General features: G+C 39.7%; 1 protein-coding gene across 1 annotated transcript in view; it reads left to right on the top strand.

The window, feature by feature from the left end:
• The first annotated feature begins 5,058 nt into the window (after nucleotides 1-5,058).
• Nucleotides 5,059-22,201, top strand: part of ADAMTSL1 (ADAMTS like 1) — a 998,876-nt gene continuing 981,733 nt past the window's right edge. Inside the window, exon 1 of the mRNA XM_077148079.1 lies at nucleotides 5,059-5,328. Within this exon, the coding sequence (XP_077004194.1) occupies nucleotides 5,242-5,328 (87 nt within the window). The 5' untranslated portion in view covers nucleotides 5,059-5,241. The remainder of the gene's footprint in view (nucleotides 5,329-22,201) is intronic.

The following is a 22,201-nucleotide window of genomic DNA, read 5'->3' as shown; positions in this document are numbered from 1 at the left end:
TAGTTTTTGGCTAGACTCACTCAGCATAATATTCTCTAGGTCCATCCATGTTATTACATGCTTCATAAGTTTATTCTGTCTTAAAGCTGCATAATATTCCATCGTATGTATATACCACAGTTTGTTTAGCCACTCATCTGTTGATGGACATTTTGGCTGTTTTCATCTCTTTGCAATTGTAAATAACGCTGCTATAAACATTGGTGTGCAAATGTCTGTTTGTGTCTTTGCCCTTAAGTCTGTCCTCAAGGAGTTTGAAAGAAGTAAAGTAAGTAAAGTAGTAACTCATTCACCTATTCAACAAATTACAATTTTATCAAATATGATAAGTTAGGCATTTAGGCTGGCTAGGTTTGGGTCCAAAATAGTAAACTGCTGGGAAAAGGGATGCGATGGTTAAGTTCATATGTCAACCTGGCAAGGTTCTGGTGTCCAGGTGTTTGGTTAAGCAAGAATTGGTCTGATTGTTACTATGAGAATATTTCATGGATTTAGTTAGTTGATTGTATATGGCTGAGCATATCTACAATCAACAGAGTGCCTTCAGCAATGACAGAAGTATCATAAAATTAGTTGAAGGCCTTAAAGGGAAAACGGTTAATTTCAGCTGTCAGAAAGAAATTCTATCTCTACTTCAGCCAGCCAACTTCTGGTTTTGAAGACGAATTCTTCAAAACCTTTATCACTGGGACTTGCTAATCCTCATGGTCATGTGAGCCAATTCCTATAATAAATCTCATTATATGTATCTTCTGTTTCCCAGGAGAACCGTGATAAATAAATACTGGGGAGGACACACTTTGGTCAATTAATGACATTAGTAAAAATACAATTACAAATGTACATAAATTATCTGGAGGAAAATAATACAGAAATCCAGCCCAGTGTAGGAAGGATTCAGTAATGAGTCGAAGATAACTAGATGAAGAGATGGAGGGAGAGAGGGGACAGCATGTTCAAAAGTCCTGTACCTAGAAGTAACATAGCAATGTTGGAGGAACAACCAAGAGAAGAGAATGTTTCAGGAAAGAAGAGGTCAACTGTGCCACATGTCTGTGAGAGGCCAAGGGGGAAGAGGACCAAACAAAATTCACTGGAGGGCGGGCCACGATGGCTCAGCAGGCAGAGTTCTCACTTGCCAGGCGGGAGACCCGGGTTCCATTCCTGGTGCCTGTCCATGCAAAAACAAATTCATTGGATATGAAGAGTGGAGGTCATCGATGACTAGAGCAGGTTCTATTTTTGTAAAATGATGGTAGCAGAAGCCAGATCGGAATAATTGGAATAAGGAGTAAATAAAAAAGGAGTAAGGAAATAAGGGATTATAAGCAAAACCTTCAAGAAATGTGGTTGTGAAGGGAAGATGATGTGGATGGCTGAAAGAGGGTTATTCCATTCTTCATTTTTAAGCTTGAGCATGGTTGACTATTGAAAAGTAGAATCTAGATAATAGGGAGTTATTTAATACACAGTAGAAAAAGGAAACTTTGTAGTAACTACCCTAAGAAAGCAAGAGTTTATTTATATACAGAGCATTGTGGAGAGAATATCTTTAGAGAGAAAACAGAAAAGGGGAGGATAGCCTTGGATGTAGGTAAAAGAAGTTGTTCCCATTCAACTTAGTTGTTTTCTCTGAAAAGTTGGAGCTCTGCATATCTGTTTAGAGGGATGGGGTAGAAGGAGAGGTTGGAGGTTTGGAGAAAGTGGAGGAAGTTTGAAATGATCATTGCGGAGAGCCATTTGAGACTGATAATGATGATGTTATGATGATCCTATCTGGCCTGTTCAAAGACTTTCTCCTGCAGTGCTTGGTTCCTATAGCGTCAGCACTAAAAGAATAGATAACAGTTTCTTCTGAGCTGAGACATAAAGAAAAGGCCCCCTTGGGGCAAGAGAGTGTAGGGAGTTGAAAGGAGTAGGGTATTGAAAAGAGTGTTATTGAAATTATGATCCCTGGATTAAACAAAAAGATGCCGGATAAAAAGGTACAGGAAGAAAAGAGGGGGTAGAAAAAGGACTGAGATTTGGTAAAGTAGTCATTGGAGTGGACGAGTCACTGCAAAGAAAGCGAAGATTTGTTGCCAATCTTGGCTTCATGCATTCTGATGCTCCAAAGGGGCAATGCTTTCAGAATTCCAACTTGTTATGTTGCAAATCCAGCTGGAAAGGCTTGGGGTCCAGAGCATAGGCTCTGGCAAGACTGGGGTGACATGAACAGCTGTTGATGGTAGCCTGGTAGCCGAAGGCCTTCTGATACCCCATGTGGATTCCAGCATCTCAGGAATGTGACATCCCTTAGTCTTTGTGTCACATTGAGATCATTAAGCTGTTAAATAGATCAGGGCATCCATTTGAAACATCCTCTCTACATTTAATGCAGCATCAAGGAAACTGTTGATTGTTAATGGATAACAAGAATGTTACTATTCTTCCTTCTCATTCAGCTATTCTTTAAACAAGTAAAGTCGTATATTGATTAAAGTGGTTAAAGAACCCAAGGCTTTTAAAAGCAAACACTGAACAAATGACTAAATCAAACTATTTGCTAATATTTGAGTTTGGAGTTGAACCTTGGGAATGGAGAAGATGGTCTAAGGATGTGCCATTTTCTCATATTCTATGAGAATAAACAATTCGTTCCTTTTCCTGTCCATCTCCCAATGCTTACTTTGTTCTCCATCAGCCAGAGAGCATCTCCTGTAATGGAAGCCTAATTACTTTATGGCTGGTTTAATGCAGCGTTTTCCTTGCTGGTCTTCCTCCTTTTGGACTATCTCTTTTTACCCAATACTTAACTATCCTATAAATTAACTATGAATTCCTGTTTCCTTCTGCTACGTATTGTACAAGGAATAGCAGCTCACTCTTTCCTAACCACTTTGAGGTAGGAATAAATTTATCTGCCTCTAAAGTGTGAGACACTGGACAAGCAACTGAATTTCTTGGGCCATAGTTCTTCCACTCATTAAAAAAAAAGTATTGGTTTGAACTGGAGAGTCATGTTCTGGGGTTTGGACTAGGTGCATTATTTGGACTATAGCTCATTTCCACCGCTAATATTCTGTTGCTGTATTCCCTTCTTGGGATCTTCATATGTCAAGTTGGAATAATCTACACCTATCTTTGGGATTGTTTGAGGATTTAATCCAGTTTATCTGCTGTCACAGCAGTGTGGGTTTCTCTTCCTTCCTCCAGCCTGGTGTTTTAGATACCACTATTATAGGACCACTTCCCCAAACCCAGCCTTGCCTTCTGTGGCTTATCAAGCCACTTGCCATCCTCCATAGGAACAGTTTCTTGTTGCCAGCTTCTGTGGTCTTTGCTTTTATTTTTTGTGTTTGTTTGTTTTACATGGTTTACTCTTTGCTCTTTACCAATTCAATTTGAAACCCTGGCCTAAAGCCATCCAGAAAAGGATTTCTAATAATTTTGATGTTGGTCGAGTTTGGCCTTCTGGGATTCTACACTCAAAGGGAATCTTCTTTTTTTCCACTCTGGCTTTTTTTCTCACACATCTTAGGAGCTGAATAAATACTCACATAATGAGTAAACAGATGAGTTTTGAGAAGCATCCCCCTTTACCACATATAAGAACAAAACCTCTGTTCTGTACACAAACTTGGTGATACTGGCACATATAACATTCATTTCCTAGGGGCACATCTGACCTGACTTTGCCTCTCATTCTCTGCAAACAGACAGCTTGTGTCTGGTCTATTAAAAACTGCAGTTAAAATGGGCAGGATCCGTATCTGTCTCTGTCCCTGATGGGCTACAACTTTGAAGCACAGTCCCAGGCGCATAGTAGGCATTTAGGAACACGGATGTTGAATGAATGGTTGCTAGGGAGAAGGCCGCGTCTTATTTTCTTGTTGGGCTCTTCCCAATGAGTGCACGTGGGAACTTCAAAAAAGTTATTTCACGAGCACAGCACTGAATCCCCTTATCATACGGTGTTTACTGAAGTAGAGCCAGCTCCCCGCCTCTTCTAGCTTTACTGCCAAGGTTGGAGAGGGGTGGAGTGGCCTGGAAGGCGGTTGGAAGAAGGGTGGGGAGTTTGCTTTTCTATAAAGATGCTTTGGGAGACTGGCTCTGGAGCACCAGATTTTCAGGAAAAAAAAAAAAAAAAGAAGACTGGGTCCCAATGGCAAAGAATGCAACAGGACGCGATATTTATTTGTTACAGAGAAAGTCTGAAAGTCTCAAGTGTATTTAAAAAGAGCGCGGCCCAAACCTGAGAAGGAGACGCCCTGGCTTATCCCCAGAGGCCTCTTGGCACAGGAAGACAACCAGCAAAGTCACTCTCACCAAATCCATTTCTTGGACTCCCTGTGCGCTACGCTGGATCCTGGTTCACACTGTTGCTGCCTAGATGTTGTAGGTCCCTGCTGCTCGTGAGCACAGACCCACTTTCCCTAGCGCCAGGCTGCAAAACAAATCAACTCCGTGGGAGAATACGCGCGCCAAGGGGACGAGTCCCCAAGGACAAACACATCATAATGTTCAGTTCTGTCCCATTATGTTGGTTAGTGAGTTTCTTATTTACCTCCCCCCCCATCCCCCGCACAAACTCTTAAGCAGGCCCTGGAGGACCTTGCGCTGCTCCCACGGCTGCTACCGCGCCCGGACCTCCGAGCTCCAGGGAAAGCTTGCAGAGAATGGCCCAAGGGACTCGTTCCGGGAAAGCGTCAGCGTCCGGGGAAAGCCTTTCCTTCTTACCCCGCACCTTCCAGTGCAGGCAGGGTGGAATTCCAAATGCATGGAAGGTGCGCAGCGCGCGACTCTCCCTTTAAAAAGAGCAAATACATAGAGTAAGCCAGTGCGCAGCTCCGCCTCGGTTTCCCGAAACGCGCACCGCAGCTGCTGTCGGGGCGGCTGGGTGTCTTGCCTCCCCGCCTTCGCTGGGCTGACACAGGAGGGGAGGAGCAGGAGCCAGAGGGGGTGCTGGGGCGGGGGGGGGGGGGGAAGCGCGAACCATCCGGAGCCAAGACAAGCAGCACATTCACAAATAACGCCCCCACCCCCAGCACATGCGCTCCCATTCCAAGCAGCCCGGCTCCTTGGCCGTGCGGACGCTCGGAGGACGCGCCGCCGGCACCAGCGCAACCCTTTCAGGGCCGACGCACCTCTTTAACCCCTCGGCCGCCGCCGCGGAGGCCTCGCAGCCTGCACCGGAGGAGGCTACGGCGTCCAGGGAGGGAGGGCTCGCCCGGGACTCCCCGCCTTCCCCGACGGGGGACCATGGCACGGCCAGCGGCGCCCGGGTGTCCAGGACTCCTGGGCCGCATCCTTGGCGGCACCTGGTGCCTTCTTTATGTCGCCGGACAGGTAGGGCAGCGTGCACGTGTTGCGTCCTACCCCTTCTGGGACTTTTAGTCTGTGCGAAAGCGAGGAGCACAGACTTGGGGCGCGCTCTCTCCTGAAAGAGTTGGTCCTGGGACTGCGCTGCCTCTCGAGGTGGGACAGGTGGCGCGGGGCTGGGACTAACGCGGTCCCTCGCGGCGAGCTCGGGGCTGGCTGAGGTAAATACTGCGCGGAGCCTCGGCCCGGCCGCCTGGGGCCCTGCCCCGGCTTCCCGCCCGCGCCGGAGTCCTGCCTTCAGCTGGGCAGAGTCGGGGCTTAGAGGCGGTGCCTGAGCCGGGGAGCGGTCTTCTCCTGGGGAGCCCGCGTCCCCTCCTCCCCCGCCCCTCCCGGACTGTCTTTTCTTGACGCCGGGTCTTGCTCGTGGCGGAGTTTTGAGCGGCGCCGCTGAGGCTCCGGCCGCTGGTGTACTCCTTCTCATTTCCGCCCTTCCCCGGACTCAGGGCTCTTCTGACACCGTCGCTCTAGGACCACCCGCGTCCGAGCGTCGGGGCCCGAGCGTTGGATGCGAGAGCAGGTGGCTGTAACCGGCCAGGAGGACTTGTCCCGCCACGCCCCCTCCGAATGCTCTTTGGGTTTTCCCCTGAGCCAGACTGAGATCAGTAATTGGGGTCCTCCTGAGTGGGTGGTTCAGGCTCCGAGGCGCACAGAAAGGCCCTGGGAGACTGTCTGACTCAGTTTGTTTGGTTGTGGTTTATTACTGAAAGACCTTAAGGTCTAGACCCTACGGACAGCTGCTTAGGAAAGGAGGGTCGAGTCAAGCAAATGATGAGCGTGGTGTTGTCGGCTTTCACGCTAGCCAAAGTCAGGTAATTTTTTGACTGAAACCCACGACGTCGGCAGAGTGTACATAGCTTAGCCTACACGAATTTGGTTTTCACAGGATTACTTGGGTTATTCTGGAAAAATGCCCACATCCTCTTGGCTGGAATTATCACTAGATAGCCTCCCTTCCACTGTTTTGTTCATGGAGACTTGTCCTAATTGGAGGATTTCCTCCCCTCGTTCTTGGGTTACGTTTTGAAACTTGTTTTCAGATCTCCAACTTACTGGTCACTTTGATTGCAGTGGTGCGCTTTTGGAGGATGAGAGAGGCTCGAGGATGACAGCTAAGAGCTCAGAGCCTGCTAGGACTACCTAAGGGATAGAAATTTTCAGCAAGGAACACCTGCTTAGGTTGGAGTTTGGAAAACAATGGAAAAGCTTCATTATCAGGAATTCTTCTCCCACTTTGTCTTGCTTCATGGTGGGAGTCGTCATGGGTGTTTTCATATCAGAATTACCTGGGGGGGGGGGGAATTCCCTGCACCTGGGTCACACCCTAGCTGAATTAAATCAAAATTGGCCTGTGGGTCTCCAGCATTAGAACTTCTAAAGCTCCCAGGTGATTTCATTTGCAACTCTGCTGGAAATCACTGTGCAAAGATGACTTGCTTTTAATAGAATCATGGCCCCCAAAGGAAACACAAAAGAAGGGAGTACACAGAGACTGGGGAGTCTTGACATGCAGCTTCAAGTCCTGGCTCTGTCCCTAACTAGCTGTGTGTCATTTTGGTCAAGGCCCTTAACCTTCCATTTCCTCATCTGTAAAATGTGGGTGTTGGCCCATGTTCTCTAGGTATTACCAGCTCCAACATAAGGCAGGTTCACGTCTGTACCAAGTCAGGATGCAATGCCTTCTGTCTTATTTTTAGATATCCACAGGGATAGAGATTCTGCCTTCTCCTAGGTTTTACCAAAATACGTGCTAACTTTGGATCCAGAAAAGATGCTAAAGGATAGTTTAATGCAGTTTCTTTCACTTGTGGCAATCTTTTAATACTTTCCCAGTCTCCCTGCTCAAACCTACTTCAAGTCATTTTGTGCTTTCTTGGTGTCCATGACAAAATGATTTACCTAGCATTACACACCTGTTCTTTTTTTGTTCTGCTTCTCAAATCAACTTCCCTATGGATGAGGATGTTGAAAGCAGATTGGGCTTTTGTGTGTGTGTTGAAAGTGGTTTATTCTAATTCCAAATGGATCTTTGCTGTTCCTCTCTGCAGGGCTGTTCTCTGCACGTGAGGAACCTGATCAAACTTGTCAGGGAAGAGATAGAAAACAGTTTAAAGTGGTAGATGGGTTCTGTATTTTGGTGGATTGCAGGACTCGTGTGAGCATTACCTTACGTAGTTGTTCGAAACGCTGGACTTGCCACAGTTTAATACTCACATTTTTTTTTAACAGAAGGGAATTATATCTAATTGGCCAATTAAAAAGGTCAGAAACTTGAGGATGCTTAAATATCAAAACAAGAAAAGATCAGCCTTTAAGTGATAGCCAGTGCTAAACGTTTGGAATTTAAACATTCTCTGAGGTGTGCTAAGTCAAACCACTCAAAATACAGAGGCACGATTCCCAGAATTCTCAGACTTCCTTATACACATAGTGAAAGGAAGGTCTGTGTTCAGGAGCTCCTAGCTTCGTTAAGTTGAAATTACACCTGAGCTCTACTCTCCAAATAGATGGAACAACAATTTTAATAAAAATGAAAGCTATTTTGAAATCTGAGCATTTCTCCTGTTTTCTCTTTGCCTAATTTCTGCTCTCAGGGTTGTTTTCCTCTGTCTGTTCTGACTGAATTACCCTCCTAACTTACAAGATTCTTTTTCTTTCCCTGTGCAAATTGAACGTAGCTCACTCCTTAGGTTCTTATGAAATATAATTATTTTACCAATTAATTCCATTTCATAAGCTGAATCCAAATTTATCCTGTTGCCCAAATTGCTTCCAGGTAAGGAAATGTATAATTGATAGTTTTATCCAGGGATTATCATGTCTTAAATGATTTCTACTACCCAAATGAAGGTATCCACTGTAAAATGAACAAGGTTGGTTGCAAGGCTGTGTCACTAGATTCGTACAAATCCATTGCTATTGCTTAAAAATATCACTTAGTGACAATTCATATCCTTTGGATGGTACCTTTGTTATCTGCAATTAGTCTTAATATAAAGACTAAATATTTTAATTTATGGTATTCTGAATGGTAGCTTTATCAGGAATTGTAACGAAGTAAATAATTCCATGATGTCTGGAAAGAATTTGTGACTTTATGGGTGCCTGATTTTCAAACAAACACCTTGAAGAAATGACTACTCATGTTTCTTTAGTTATCCTTCTGTACTTCTTTGTCTTTCTTGTTTTATATTTACTTTTACTTTTTCCATGATAACTGTACATGATTTAAAAAAACTAAAATACTATAAAAGTTTTATAACTAAATACAGGAACTTCTCGTCCTGCCTTTCTCCTTGTCTTAGATCCCCTACCTGAAGGCAACCTTTTTTTTGTTTGTTTGCTTTATATTATTTGTGAGATATGACTGACATGCAGTAAAGTGCACATATTTGGAGTGTGTGATTTGATAGATGCTTAAATGTTTGTCCTATTGCACCGTCACTCAAGATAATGAACATATCTATTGCCCTTAAAGTTTCCTGCCTTATGAGCCTTTGTCTTTTCTCTCTCTTCCAACCTTCCCTGTATCCACCATCACCAGGCAAATGATGATCCACTTTCTGTTATTATAGATTACTTTGCATTTTCTAGAATTTTTTGTAAAATGAATCATACAGTAGTTACCTTTTTTTTGGCATAGCTTTCCCCCTCAGCATACATATTTTGAGATTTTTTTGATGTTGTAGTATGTTTCAGCAACCCATTTCTTTTTATTCCTGAATAGCATTGCATTATGTGGATATACCACATTTTTCATCCATTAACATTTGCCTGTTGATGGACAAGGTGATGGTTTTCAATTAGAAATAAAGCTGCCATAGACGTTTGTATACAAGTCTTCGTAGGCGTATATGGTTTCATTTGTCTTGGGCAAAGATCTGGGTGTGAAATGGCTGCATCACGTGACAGGTGTATGTTTGCCTTAAGAAATGGACAGTTTTCCTAAAGGTGTACCATTTTACATTCTTTCCATCTGTATGAGAGTTTGAAAATTCATCCTCATCCTTGCCAATAGCTGGTGTGGTCAGCCTTTTTGTATTATAACCACACTAATAGGTGTAGAGATACCTTGTTCTGGCTCGTTCTGAGTTTTAATTTGCAATTCCCTTATGGTCAATGATTTTGAACACTTTTCATCATTTATTTAAAATCCACGTATCTCAAAAAATAAAAATAAAAATAAAAAGGGTGCATGGATGGTTCAATGGTAGAATGCTCGCCTTCCATGTGGGAGACCTGGGTTTGATTCCCAGACCATGCAACCCCCCCCCCCCAAAAAAAAATCCACATATCTCGTTTGGCAAAATGTTGGTTCAGATTTTTTGCCTATTTCTTGCTAGGTTGTTTGTTCCTTTATTACTGAATTTTGAGAATGCTTTGTATATTCTGGCTGAAAGTCTTGAATTAGCTGTGCAATTTGCATATATTTTTTCTGAGTCTCTGGCTTGTCTTTTCATTTTCTTAATGATGTCTTTTGATGACCAGATTTTAATTTTGAACAACTCAAACTTAACAGATTGTTCCATTGAAGATTGTTTTTTTTTTTATCTTGTTTCTAAGAAATCTTTGCTTAACCCATGACTGCAGAAGTTTTCCCCTAGAAGTTTTATACTTTGAGTTTTATATTTAGTTTGTGTTTCATTTTGAGTTTGTTTTTGTTTGTCATTCAGGGTGTAAATCAAAGTGCGTTTTTGTTTTGTTTTGTATGTGGATAGTCAATTGTTCTAACACCATATTGTGAAAAAAATATCCTTTGCCCATTGAACTGTCTTTGCCCCTTTGCTGAAATTCAGTTGTCCATATATGTGTGGGTCTATTTTTGGATTCTCTGGTTTTTTTTCAAGTGCGCTATATGCCTGTTGCTATTCCAGTACCACCCTATCTTGAGTATTGTAGCTTTATAATAACTCTCAAACTCAGGAAGTGTGATTCCTCTGATAGTCCTGTGAGAAAAAATTTGGTAATTCCATGTGAATTTTAGAATCAGTTTGTTAATTCAAAAAATGCATCAAGGATTATGATTGGAAGTATGTGAATCTAAAGATCAATTTTGGGAGAAGTGACCTCTGAGTATTGGGGCCAGTGATCCATAAATATTGTGTATTTCTCTGTTTAGTTTTTCTCTAATTTTTCTGAGCAGTATTTGATAGTTTTCAGTGTATAGATCTTACACATTTTTGTCATATTTATCATTAAGTATCATATTTCTGTGCTTTTTTAAAATGGCGTTTTTATTTTTTAGATTTGAATTACTAATTGTTCCGTATCGGTGTTAGAAATGCAATTGATTTTGGTACATTGTTCTTATATACTCCAACCTTCCTAAACTCACCTTAGTTCTAGTAGCTTTTTGGTAGACTCCATCAATTTTCCTATAAAAATGATCATGTCATATGGGAGTAAACATAGTTTTCTTCTTTCCCAGTTTGGATACCATTTATTTGTTTTTTTGTGTGTGTGTATAATAGCACCGATTAGTGCAAGGTTGAATGGAAGTGGTGAGAGCAGATACCCTTGCCTTGTTTCTCAGCTTAGGTAAAAGCATTTGGTCTTTCACCATTAAGCATGATGTTAGGTGTAGATTTTTCATAGATACCCTTTTATTCTTCATTTGCTGAGAGTTTTTGTGGAAGTGGATTCTGTACTTTGTCAAATGCTTTTCTGCTTTTAATTTTTTTTTTTACTTTTTAGTTTAATGTTGCTAATTACATTGATTTTCAAATGTTAAATCCATTTTTCATTCCTGGGATAAGCCCCATTTGGTCATAATATATTACCCGTTTTAGATGCTGTTAGAGTCACATTACTAAAATGTGGTTTAGAATTTGTTCATCTGTGGGCATGAGATGTATTGGTCTACAGCAGTCCTTTTTTGTAATAGCTTTGTCTGATTTTGGTATCAGGGTACTGATGGCCTCTGAGAATAAGCTGGGAAATATTCCCTCCTTTTGAATTTTCTGGAAGTTTTTTGTATGGTTTCTTAACAGTTTGGTAGAATTCATCAATGTAGCATCTGGACTTGGAGTTTTCTTTGTAGGGTGGTTTTTAAATACAAATTTAATTTCTTGAATGGATATAAACAAAATCAGGTTATCTATTTCATCGTAAATTAGCCATGGTGCAGTGTTTGTCTTTGTTAAATTTGTCTATTTCATCTAAATTCTTGAATTTGTAGGCATAAAGTTATTCATAATGTCCCCTTTTTCTTTTAATAGCTTTTGATCCTGTAGTTATGTCACCTCTCTTATTCCTTGTATTGGTTATATCTTCTTTCTTTTTTCCTGATTTATCTGGCTACTGGCTTATGCATTTTACTAATCTCAAGGAATCAGCTTTTAGTTTCATACATATTCTATATATTTTTTAACTTTTTGTTTTGAAGTAATTTCACACTTAAGGACAGTTGGAAAAATAATACAAAATTAATATAGAGAAATCCAGCACACACTCTCATACCCAGATCCACCAATTTTAACATTTTGCTGCCTTTCCTTTCCTTTCTTTCTTCCCTTCTGTCTGCCTTCCTTTCTTCCTTCCTTTCTTTCTCTTGCCTTCTTCTTCCCTTCCTCTCTTTCTTTCTCCCTTTCTCTCTCTTCTGATCATTTGAGAGCAGGTTGAATACATAATACTTCTTTTTTTAATATAATTTATTTTTTATTATCAAACCAAAACAACATACAAACATGAACACTCAACATACAAACATTCCGTGCATGGTATACGATCAATGGCTCACAGTATTATCACATGGTAGTATAATCATCATCATAATCATTTTTTTGAACGCTTGCATGACTCCAGAAAAAGAAATAAAAAGAAAAAACTCATACATACCATACCCCTTACCCCTCCCTCTCATTGACCACTAGTATTTCCATCTACTCAATATATTTTAACCTTTGTTCCCCCTATTTTTTTCTATATCCCTTACCACTGCCTTTCATTGTTTGCTAATATTTCAATCTACTCAATTTATTTTAACATTTGTTCCCTCTATTATTTATTTATTTTTAATCCATACTTTTTACTCATCTGTCAATATCGTAGACAAAAGGAGCATCAGACACAGGTTTTCACACTCACATAGTCACATTGCGAAAGCTGTATCACTATACATTCATCTTGAAGAAACATGGCTACTGGAACACAGCTCTACAGTTTCAGGCACTTTCCTCTAGCCTCTCTAATATACCTTAAACTAAAAAGGGGGTATCTATAAAATGCATAAGAATAACCTCCAGGATAACCTCTTGACTCAGTTTGAAATCTCTCGGCCACTGATATCTTATCTCATTTTTCTCTTCCCCCTTCAGTCAAGAAGGTTTTCTCAATCCCTTGATGCTGAGTCCCAGCTTATTCTACGATTTCTGTCCTACATTGCCAGGGAGATTTACACCCCTGGGAGTCATATCCCACATAGAGACTGGGAGGGCAGTGAGTGTGCTTGCCCTGTTGGCTGAGAGAGAGAGAGGCCACATCTGAGCAACAAAAGAGGTTCTCTGGGGGTGACTCTTAGTTAATTCTTTGATTTTTACTCTTTTCTTCTTTTTTGATATAGGCATTTCGGGCAATAAATTTGGTTATCGGTTTTTCTTTTTCTGTAAAGTAAGTTTTTGGGATTTTAAATTTATGGAGACTTGCTTTGTGACCCAGCATATGGTCTATCCTTGAGAATGATCCATGAGCACTTGAACAAAGTTATACCCTGCTGTTGTGGGGTGTAATGTTCTATAAATTGCTAAGTCTAGTTCATTTGTTTTATTCAAATTCTCTGTTTATTGATCCTCTGGCTAGATGTTCTGTCCATTGATGAGAGCAGGGAATTGAAGTCCCCAACTATTATGGTAGATGTGTCTATTTCTCTTTTCAGTGGTTTCAGTGTTTGCCTCATGTATTTTGGAGCCCTCTGGCTCGGTGCATAAATATTTATGATTGTTATGTCTTCTTGTTTAATTGTTCCTTTTATTAATACATAGTGTCCTTCTTTGTCTCTTTTAATTGATTTTTTTGCCCCATTCATTTATTTATTTGGAACTTTGTTGTTTTCTGCGTTCCCTCTATTATTTATTTATTTTTAATCCATACTTTTTACTCATCTGTCAATATCACAGACAATAAGACTATGTGTAGATTTCTCAGCAGAAACCATGGAAGCTAGAAGACAGTGGGATGATATATTTAAATTACTAAAAGAGAAAAACTGCCAACCAAGACTTCTATATCCAGCAAAATTGTCCTTCAAAAATGAAGGAGAAATTAAAACATTTATAGACAAAAAGTCACTGAGAGAATTTGTGACCAAGAGACCAGCTCTGCAAGAAATACTAAAGGGAGCACTAGAGTCAGATACGAAAAGACAGAAGAGAGAGGTATGGAGTAAAGTGTAGAAAGAAGGAAAATCAGATATGATATATATGATACAAAAGCCAAAATGGTAGAGGAAAATATTATCCAAACAGTAATAACACTAAAAGTTAATGGACTGAATTTCCCAATCAAAAGACATAGAATGGCAGAATGGATTACGACCCAGCAATACCACTGCTAGGTATCTACTCAAAGGAATTAAGGGCAAAGACACAGACGGACATTTGCACACCAGTATTTATAGCAGCATTATCTACAATTGCAAAGAGATGGAAACAGCCAAAATGTCCATCAACAGACAAGTGGCTTATCAAACTGTGATGTATACCTATGATGGAATATTATGCAGCTTTAAGACAGACTAAACTTATGAAGCATGTAATAACATGGATGGACCTAGAGAACATTATGCTGAGTGAGTCTAGCAAAAAACTAAAGGACAAATACTGTATGGTCCCACTGATGTGAACCGACATTCGAGAATCAGCTTGGAATATATCATTGGTAACAGAGACCAGCAGGAGTTAGAAACAGGGTAAGATAATGGGTAATTGGAGCTGAAGGGATACAGACTGTGCAACAGGACTAGATACAAAAACTCAAAAATGGACAGCACAATAATACCTAGGTGTAATGTAACTATGTTGGAACACTGAATGAAGCTGCACCTGAAATATGGTTTTTTGTTTGTTTGTTTGTTTGTATCTTTTGTTTTTGTTTTTTTCTTTTTCCTTTTATATATATATATTTTATTAGTATTATTATTTTAATTCTCTTCTCTATATTAACATTCTATATCTTTTTCTGCTGTTTTGCTAGTTCTTTTCCTAAATCGATGCAAATGTACTAAGAAATGATGATCATACATCTATGTGATGATACTAAGAATTACTGAGTGCATGTGTAGAATGGAATGATTTCTAAATGTGTTAATTTCTTTTCTTTTTTTGATTAATAAAAAAAATTAAAAAAAAAAAGAAAGAAAAAAAAAATCCTTTTCAGAGCAGGAAGTCAGGAAGTCTGTTCCTCAGGTTTGCCAATCAAGTGCTTAAGCTGGTATGTTGCTCTGTGTATCTCCAGATCCTTTGCACTGCTTGCTTTTCTTCAGCGCCCAGACCCTTTCAAGTATTTTGTGTGTCTGATCCAAAAACCCTCAGTTTTTTTTTTTTTTTCTTTTTCCATCAGCCCTGTGTTGGGACAGAAACCTGCAACCTCAGCTTTCACTTGAGGTTCAGCTGAGCTGGGGGTCTATTTTTAGTAGTCAGAATTTGTTAATTAATTCCACAATTGGAGCTTGGTTGAGCTCAGCCCCTTGTTGTTAGTAAAGTCTCTTTCCTTTCACCCCTGGGAACCATCCTGTGGGGGAGGGGCACTGGCCTCTGTGGCTTGGGAGACTCAGGGTTCTTGTGGGATCGCAGCTGGTCCAGCTTGTTCAGACTGGTGTACACTGTGTGTCCAGCCATTGATGTGGCCGCAGCAGTTGTTCCTCACTGTATTCCACACCTCACTATACCACCATCTTAGACCCTCTCTCATCTTCTGTCCATAATACTCCTTCAACACATAATACTTCCATGCACATTTCCTATAAACAAGGAGAATCACTTATGTTCTAGTTTGCTAGCTGCCAGAGTGCAACACACCAGAGATGGATTGGCTTTCAATAAAAGGGAATTTATTTAGTTAACTTATAGTTCTTCAGAGGAAAGGCAGCTAACTTTCAACTGAGGTTCTTTCTTACATGGGAAGGCAAGGGCGATTTCTGCTGGCCTTCTCTCCAGGCTTCTGGGTTCCAACAACTTTCCCCAGGGTGATTTCTTTCTGCATTTCCAAAGGACGAGGCTGAACTGCAAGTGCTGAGATGAGGTATGCTGAGCTGCTTGGGCTGTGCTATGTTAAGCTCGCTCATTTAAGCACCAGCCAATTAAATCAAACATCATTCATTGCAGCAGGCACACCTCCTAACCGACTGCAGATGCAATCAGCAACAGATGAGGTTCACATACCATTGGCTCATGTCCACAGCAGTAGGCCTAGACACCTTCACCTGGCCATGTTGATACCTGAATCTAACCACAACTTATGTAATTAAGTGCAGTCACCACTTAATTACAAGTTGAAGAAATTTGGTATTGATATGAAGCTTAGAATCCTATATTTGATTTTTTCTTATGTCCCTTTGAGCTTTTCCTCCTCTATTCTTAAATCCTTTCTGGTATCATGTATTACATTTAGTTGTCATTATAATTAATTTCTCTATTTCAAAATTGTAGAACCATATATACAATATAAATCTTCTCATCCCAATCCTTTCCATGTATACCATTCATTCCACTAATCCACTAGTGGGATTAGTCACATTTACAATGTTGCAGTACCCTCACCACCATACATTAGTAGAACTTTCCCTTCACCCCAGACAGAACCTGTTCACATTTTGCATTAGCTCCCCATTGCCTCTCTTCCCCATCCCTGGTAACCTGTACTCAGTTTTCTGTCTCTGTGAGTTTGCATAGTCTCTGTTATTTTCTTTGTGGTTCCCATGAGGTTTAACTTAAACATTCTGAATCTATAACAGTTTTGCTTTCTTTGACACCAACTTAACTTCAATAGGATACAAGACCATATTCCCATATAGCCCTGTCCCCTATCTTTATGTAATTTTTGTCACAGATGACATAACTTATACATTGAGCCCCAAGCCCCTGATTTATCATTACATTTTGTGCATTTGCCTTTTAAATCCTGTAAGAAGTAAAAATTGGGGTTTGTAAATAAAAATACAGTAATTTTGGTGTTTATATTTACTCTTGCCATGATCTTTACCAGAGATCTTTTTATTTCTTATTATGGCTTGAGGCAATTGTCTGTTCTTTCCTTTCAACCTGTAGCACTCCCTTTAGCATTTTTTGGGGGGAGGGGGAGACAGTCTAGTGGTAATGATGTCCCTCATTTTTTTCTGGGAATGTATTAATCCCACCCTCAGTTTTGAGAGACAGTTTTGCTGTATATAACGTACTTCCAGCACTTTTTAAAATATGTCTTCTATTGCATTCTTGCCTCCAAGATCTCCCAGGATAAATTTGGCACTTTATGTTATTGAGACTCCCTTGTACATAATACATGGGTTCTCTGGTGGCTTTCAGAATTCTCTCTGTATCTTTGGTTTTAGATAGTTTGATTATAATATGGTACAGTGTAGGTCTATTTGGGTTTATCCTGTTTGGAGTTTATTGAGCATCTTAGATTTGTATATTCATGTCTTTTGTTAAATTTGGGAGGTGTTCAGCCATTATTTCTTTGAATATTCTTTCTGCTCCTTCTTTCTTCTTGTGGGATTCCCACAATGCATATGTTGTTATGTTTAAAGGCATTCCATAGCTCCTCAGGCTCAATCAGTTTTCTTCATTGTTTCTGTTCCTCGGATTGGATGATTTCAGTTGTCCTGTCTTCATGTTCACTGATTCTTTCTTTTGCCAGTTCTTCTGATCTGCTGTTAAAGGCCCCTAAAGAATTTTTAATTTCTGTTATTGTGGTCTTCAAGTCTGTTTGGTTCCTTTTCATAATTTACACCTCTCTATTGATCTTACTGTGTTCATCTATCATTTTCCTGATTTCCTTTCATTCCTTGTCCATTTTTCCTTCAACTCATTGAGTATATTTAGGACCACTTTTCTAGTCTTTTTCTGGAATGTCCCAGGTTTGTTCTTTATCATTGATGGTTTTTAATGCTTTAATCTTCCCCTGTGCCTGGGTCATCGCTTCTTGTTTCTTTGTGTATTTTATGCATTTTTGTTGAAACCTGACATCTTGATATTTGATTTGTTATTGCTGGAATTGAGACTGAGTTCTTTCTCTTGTGGTTATATCCAGATAATGTGATGGCAGAGCTTTCCTTGAATGCCTGGAGCTAAGAAAAAAAAATAAGGAAAAAAGAAAACATTTTTCTCAGTCTTTGCAGATTGACCTGTACGATATGCTCCTTCAGAGTTTATCCATACAATGAATTTAGAGACTAGCTCCAGGCCAGAGCATGGGGCGTCCTTGGCCCTTTTTGTGCATAGGTCTTATCCTGTGCATACTCATTTCACTGTAGGAGTTCCCTAATTTTTACATGTCTCCTTTTCTCTAGAAAACAGTTTCTTCTTGATCCTGGCATTGCACTATATGTTCTACAGCTAACAATCCCTTGCCTCAGGCAGCCCCTTGACTGTTCTTCCACAGTGTTCTATAGTACAGCTTTGTGAGCTCTCTTATACATACAGGGACAGTTCTGGCACAGTTGGTCCCTCAGGCTACCACTAGAAAGTGTGGGCTAGACATACATGCTCCCAGAATGTGTGTGTAAGGTGTACTCTGCTACCTGAAGAGCTGGGACCCAAGATCTGCACTGGTAGCATTGACCAACTCTGTGCCAAACTTGTGAAGGGCAGAGTAGGGACAGCTACGGTCCTACGTGATCCTACCACTTTTGAATAAACTTTTTCTCGGTTTGGTGCTTGCCTTGTTACTGCAGTCCTTTTACTGTTTCTGGAACTTTGAGAAAGATGTTTCTGGTAGTTCAGAGCTTCTGGCGGAGAATGGAGCCCTGAAGCTTCTCATTCAGTCATCTTGATCAGGATGAGGTCTCTTGTTGTTTTTGTTCTCTATTTCATTCATTTCCTCTCATTTTTTCCTCTTTTATATTATTTCAGACTTCATTTAATCTTATTTTTTCCCTTGTTTCTTAAGGTAAATACTGAGATCATTGAAATGAGACATTTGAATTATCTAGCAAGTGTTTAGTGATATAAATATTCCTTGAAGGCTACGTTAGTGGCACACCACAAATTTTGATATGTTATGTCTTCATTTTCAATTCCCATTACAGTTTAATTTCCCTTTGATTTCTTCTTTTAACCATGAGTATTTAGAAATGCATCGTTTAGTTTCTAAATATCTGGAGATTTCCCAATATCTTTGTGTAAATGATTTTTCATTTAATTCCAGTATAGTCAGAGAACATACTTTGTATAACTTGAATGCATAAAGTTCATGGAAAATTGTTTTATGATCTAGAACATGATCTATTTTGGAAAGTGTTCCCTGTGCATTTGAAAAGAGTTATACTTTTTACAGATTTTGTCTTCTGTTTTTCCTGACCAGACTGACTGTTTTTGAGTGGAGTGTTTCTTAAATGCCAATTAGGTCAATTAGGTTGACACATTATTCAAATCATCTATATCCTTACTGATTTTCTGTATGCTTATTGCATCAATTATTGATATAGGGGAATTGAAATCTCCATTTACCATTGTAGATTTGTCTATTTCTCTTGCAGTTGTATCAGAATTCACGTTATTTTGAATCTCTGATATTGGATGTGTAAATGTTTAGGATTATGTCATCATGACCCCTTTATCATTATGAAGTGACCTTTTTTTTTTTATCCCAGGTGACAGTCTGTGCTATATAATTGACTTTGCATTTAACCCTATTAATATTAGGTAATCATTTTTATTGAGATTTATTATATGGTATTTACCTCCATATTTTTCTATAGTATGCCTTTCAAGTGATTTCTTGATTTATTAAATTCTACCAAACTCTCACTATGGTGTGGTTGCCTAGCTCTTTTTCACATCCCACTTTCCTTTCACCATTCTTTTATTATCTTTTGCCATGGTCAAAAAGGGGAAAGAGCGAAATGAGACAAAATAAAGTGTCAATGGGTGAGAGATTCCAAACAGAGCCAAGAGGTTATCCTGGAGGTTGTTCTTATGCATAATATAGATCACCTTTTTAATTAAGGTGTAATGGAGAGGCTGGAGGGAACTTCCTGAAAATGTAGAGCTGTGTTTCAGTAGCCATGTTTCTTGAAGATGTTTAAGTTGTCAGTGTGTCTTGTGGGGTATGGCAGAGTTCCCATAAATTATTTACAAAAAATAGGTGATGGGCCAGATTTGGATCCCCTGCTGTTCAGTTTCATGGTCCTGTGCCTTGATGTGGATTATTTAAATTCAGTGTGCTTGGTTCTTGGTGGGCCTTCAATCTAGGGGATTTTGCCCTGCAGTTTTGTTAATATTTATTTTTATATGTCTTTGATGATTTCCTTACCAGCATTTTACATGTTTGTTTCTCATTATTATATCCCTCTGCAGGCATACTTTTAATAAATCAGTTACAGTTCCTCCACCAGTTTTCCGTATTCCAAAAATTTTTTGGCATCTTTTTCTGTCATTGTCTCTTTTCCAGTTCTCTTGTCATCTTTATTTATTTATTGTCATTTTAGTGTACTTTGGGGACAGAAGGAATAAAATGTGTGTATTCAATCTGCCATGTTTAACTGGAAGTAAGCACTATTTATTCTCTTTCATTATCCATATTTTCCTGTCCTGATCTATCTCCAAATCCTATTAATGCTTATTCTGGTTATGATACATAGTTTTTCAGAAATGGATGCATTTTTATTTCCCAGGGTAAGACAGACTTTGGTCAATATTATTAGTATTGTTATTATTAAAAAAAAAAGTTACTCGATTTGGGGTCTAGAGGCCGGGATTCTAGTTCTGGATTATTACCTTTTCTCTTATGGAGCCAAGATTTCTTCCTTTTCTTTTCTTTCTTTTTTTTTAAACATTTTTACTTTGAGATATAACATATATACAAAAAAGCAATACATTTTGAAGTACATTGTAACAGATAGTTATAGAACAGATTTCAAAGTTTGTTATTGGTTACAGTTCCACAATTTCAGGTTTATTCTTCCAGTTGCTCCAAGACACTGGAGATTAAAAAAATATCAAACTAATGATTCAGCAGTCATTCTCATCTCCTCTGTTATGACTCCTCCTCCTCCTTTGATCTTTCTTCCAATCTTTAGGGATATTTGGATTATGCCCATTCTAACTTTTCATGTCGGAAAGGGATGTCAGTAATATGGCATAGGGAGATGGAACTAGTTGTTATTCTTGGAGAGGCTGGCCCCTCTGGGTTTCAGGACTTACCTGATTTAGGAACCACCTGGAGGTTGTCAGTTTCTGGAGAGTAATCTTAGTGTATGAAACTTTTGTAGGTGTTCTTTAGGTTAACAGAAATGGTCTTGGTAGGGGGTTGCCAAACTGTGGAAATTAGCAATATCTAGCTGAGTCATGCATAAGAATATCCTCCAGAATAGCCTCTCGACTCTATTTGTTCTCTGTCAGCCACTGATACCTTATTTTGTTACATTTATTTTTCCCTTTTTGGTCATGCAGGCATTGTCGATCCCACAGTGCCAGGGCCAGGCTCATCCCTGAGAGTCATCTCCCACATTGCCAGGGAGGCTTCACCCTTGGATGTCATGTCCCATGTAGGAGGGAGGATAATAATTTTTCTTGGGGAGTTGGGCTTAGAAAGAGAGAGTCCTTATATGAGCAACAAAAGAGGTCCTCTGGAAGGAACTCTTAGGCATAATTATATGTGGTTTAGCCTATCTGCTGCATAAATAAGCTTCACGGGAGTACACCTCAAGATCAAGGGCTTGGCTTCTTGACTTGGGAGTCCCTGTTGTTTGAGATAGTATCAGGAGTTTCCCCGGTGGGAAACTTTAATAGTTCATATTTTTTCTCCAGGCCCTCAAGGGACTTTGCTACAGCTTTAAATTATCTTCTCAACATACTTGGGGATGTATCCAGATATTACATTAAGCTTTACAGAATTTGGAGTCAGAATATTGTAAGGGAAGGGGATCAAGGCCTATGGAATGCCTTCTGGTTGCCCAAAATTTGATAGGTACTCTCCCTCTCCCTATTTTTGTGTTTTGGTTTTTAATATTTCAGTAATTGGTCTCTTCTCATTCTCTTTTTAAGTAAACCAATTGTAACCTATTTCTTCAGAGTTATAACACAGAAAGAATTTATTTGGTTTACAAATCTAGATGATCATATGCCAGACAGCTTTTCTTATGAGAGAACATGTAGTTAACATGATGTAAAGATTTGGCATTGAAATATCCTATCTGGTATTAAATTTTACTCTATAAGGTGTGATTGAGGTTCAGGTTTTTTGTAGGGAGAATGGAATTGAGGTGAAATAAATGGAGAAACAGTTTTGAATATTCATTTCTTATTAGTTTTAGTATTTTGTATTGTTCTGGAATTATCTCTAAGGAGAGAGATTATACACTTTTAGGAGGTGAAGAAGGTTTGTGCAAGAGCTAAATATTTCTCTTCTACCTACTCATGATCATAGGAGTCATCCTGCCCCGGAAGATTAACAGATACTTATTTAGGAAACTGTCCGAAGTTTCAGGAACCTGACTCTTGAAACAGAGTAGGTGCTGCTGAACACCTTCTTTAATTCAGTGCAATGTAGCAACCTGTTCGTACATTCTTGGAGAGAAGGAAGGAACTGTTTTCTCTGCCTATTATTTAGGATGTTCTCCCCATCTCTATTCCCAAACAGCCAAACAAAATACATATATGCCCTCTACTGTGTCATGCACACTGTATGA

The sequence above is a fragment of the Tamandua tetradactyla genome, chromosome 2 (genome assembly GCF_023851605.1).
Source record: "Tamandua tetradactyla isolate mTamTet1 chromosome 2, mTamTet1.pri, whole genome shotgun sequence".
Classification (NCBI taxonomy): Eukaryota; Metazoa; Chordata; class Mammalia; order Pilosa; family Myrmecophagidae; genus Tamandua; species Tamandua tetradactyla.
Note: the sequence above shows the minus strand (reverse complement) of the source record. Positions and strands in the feature narration are given on the sequence as shown.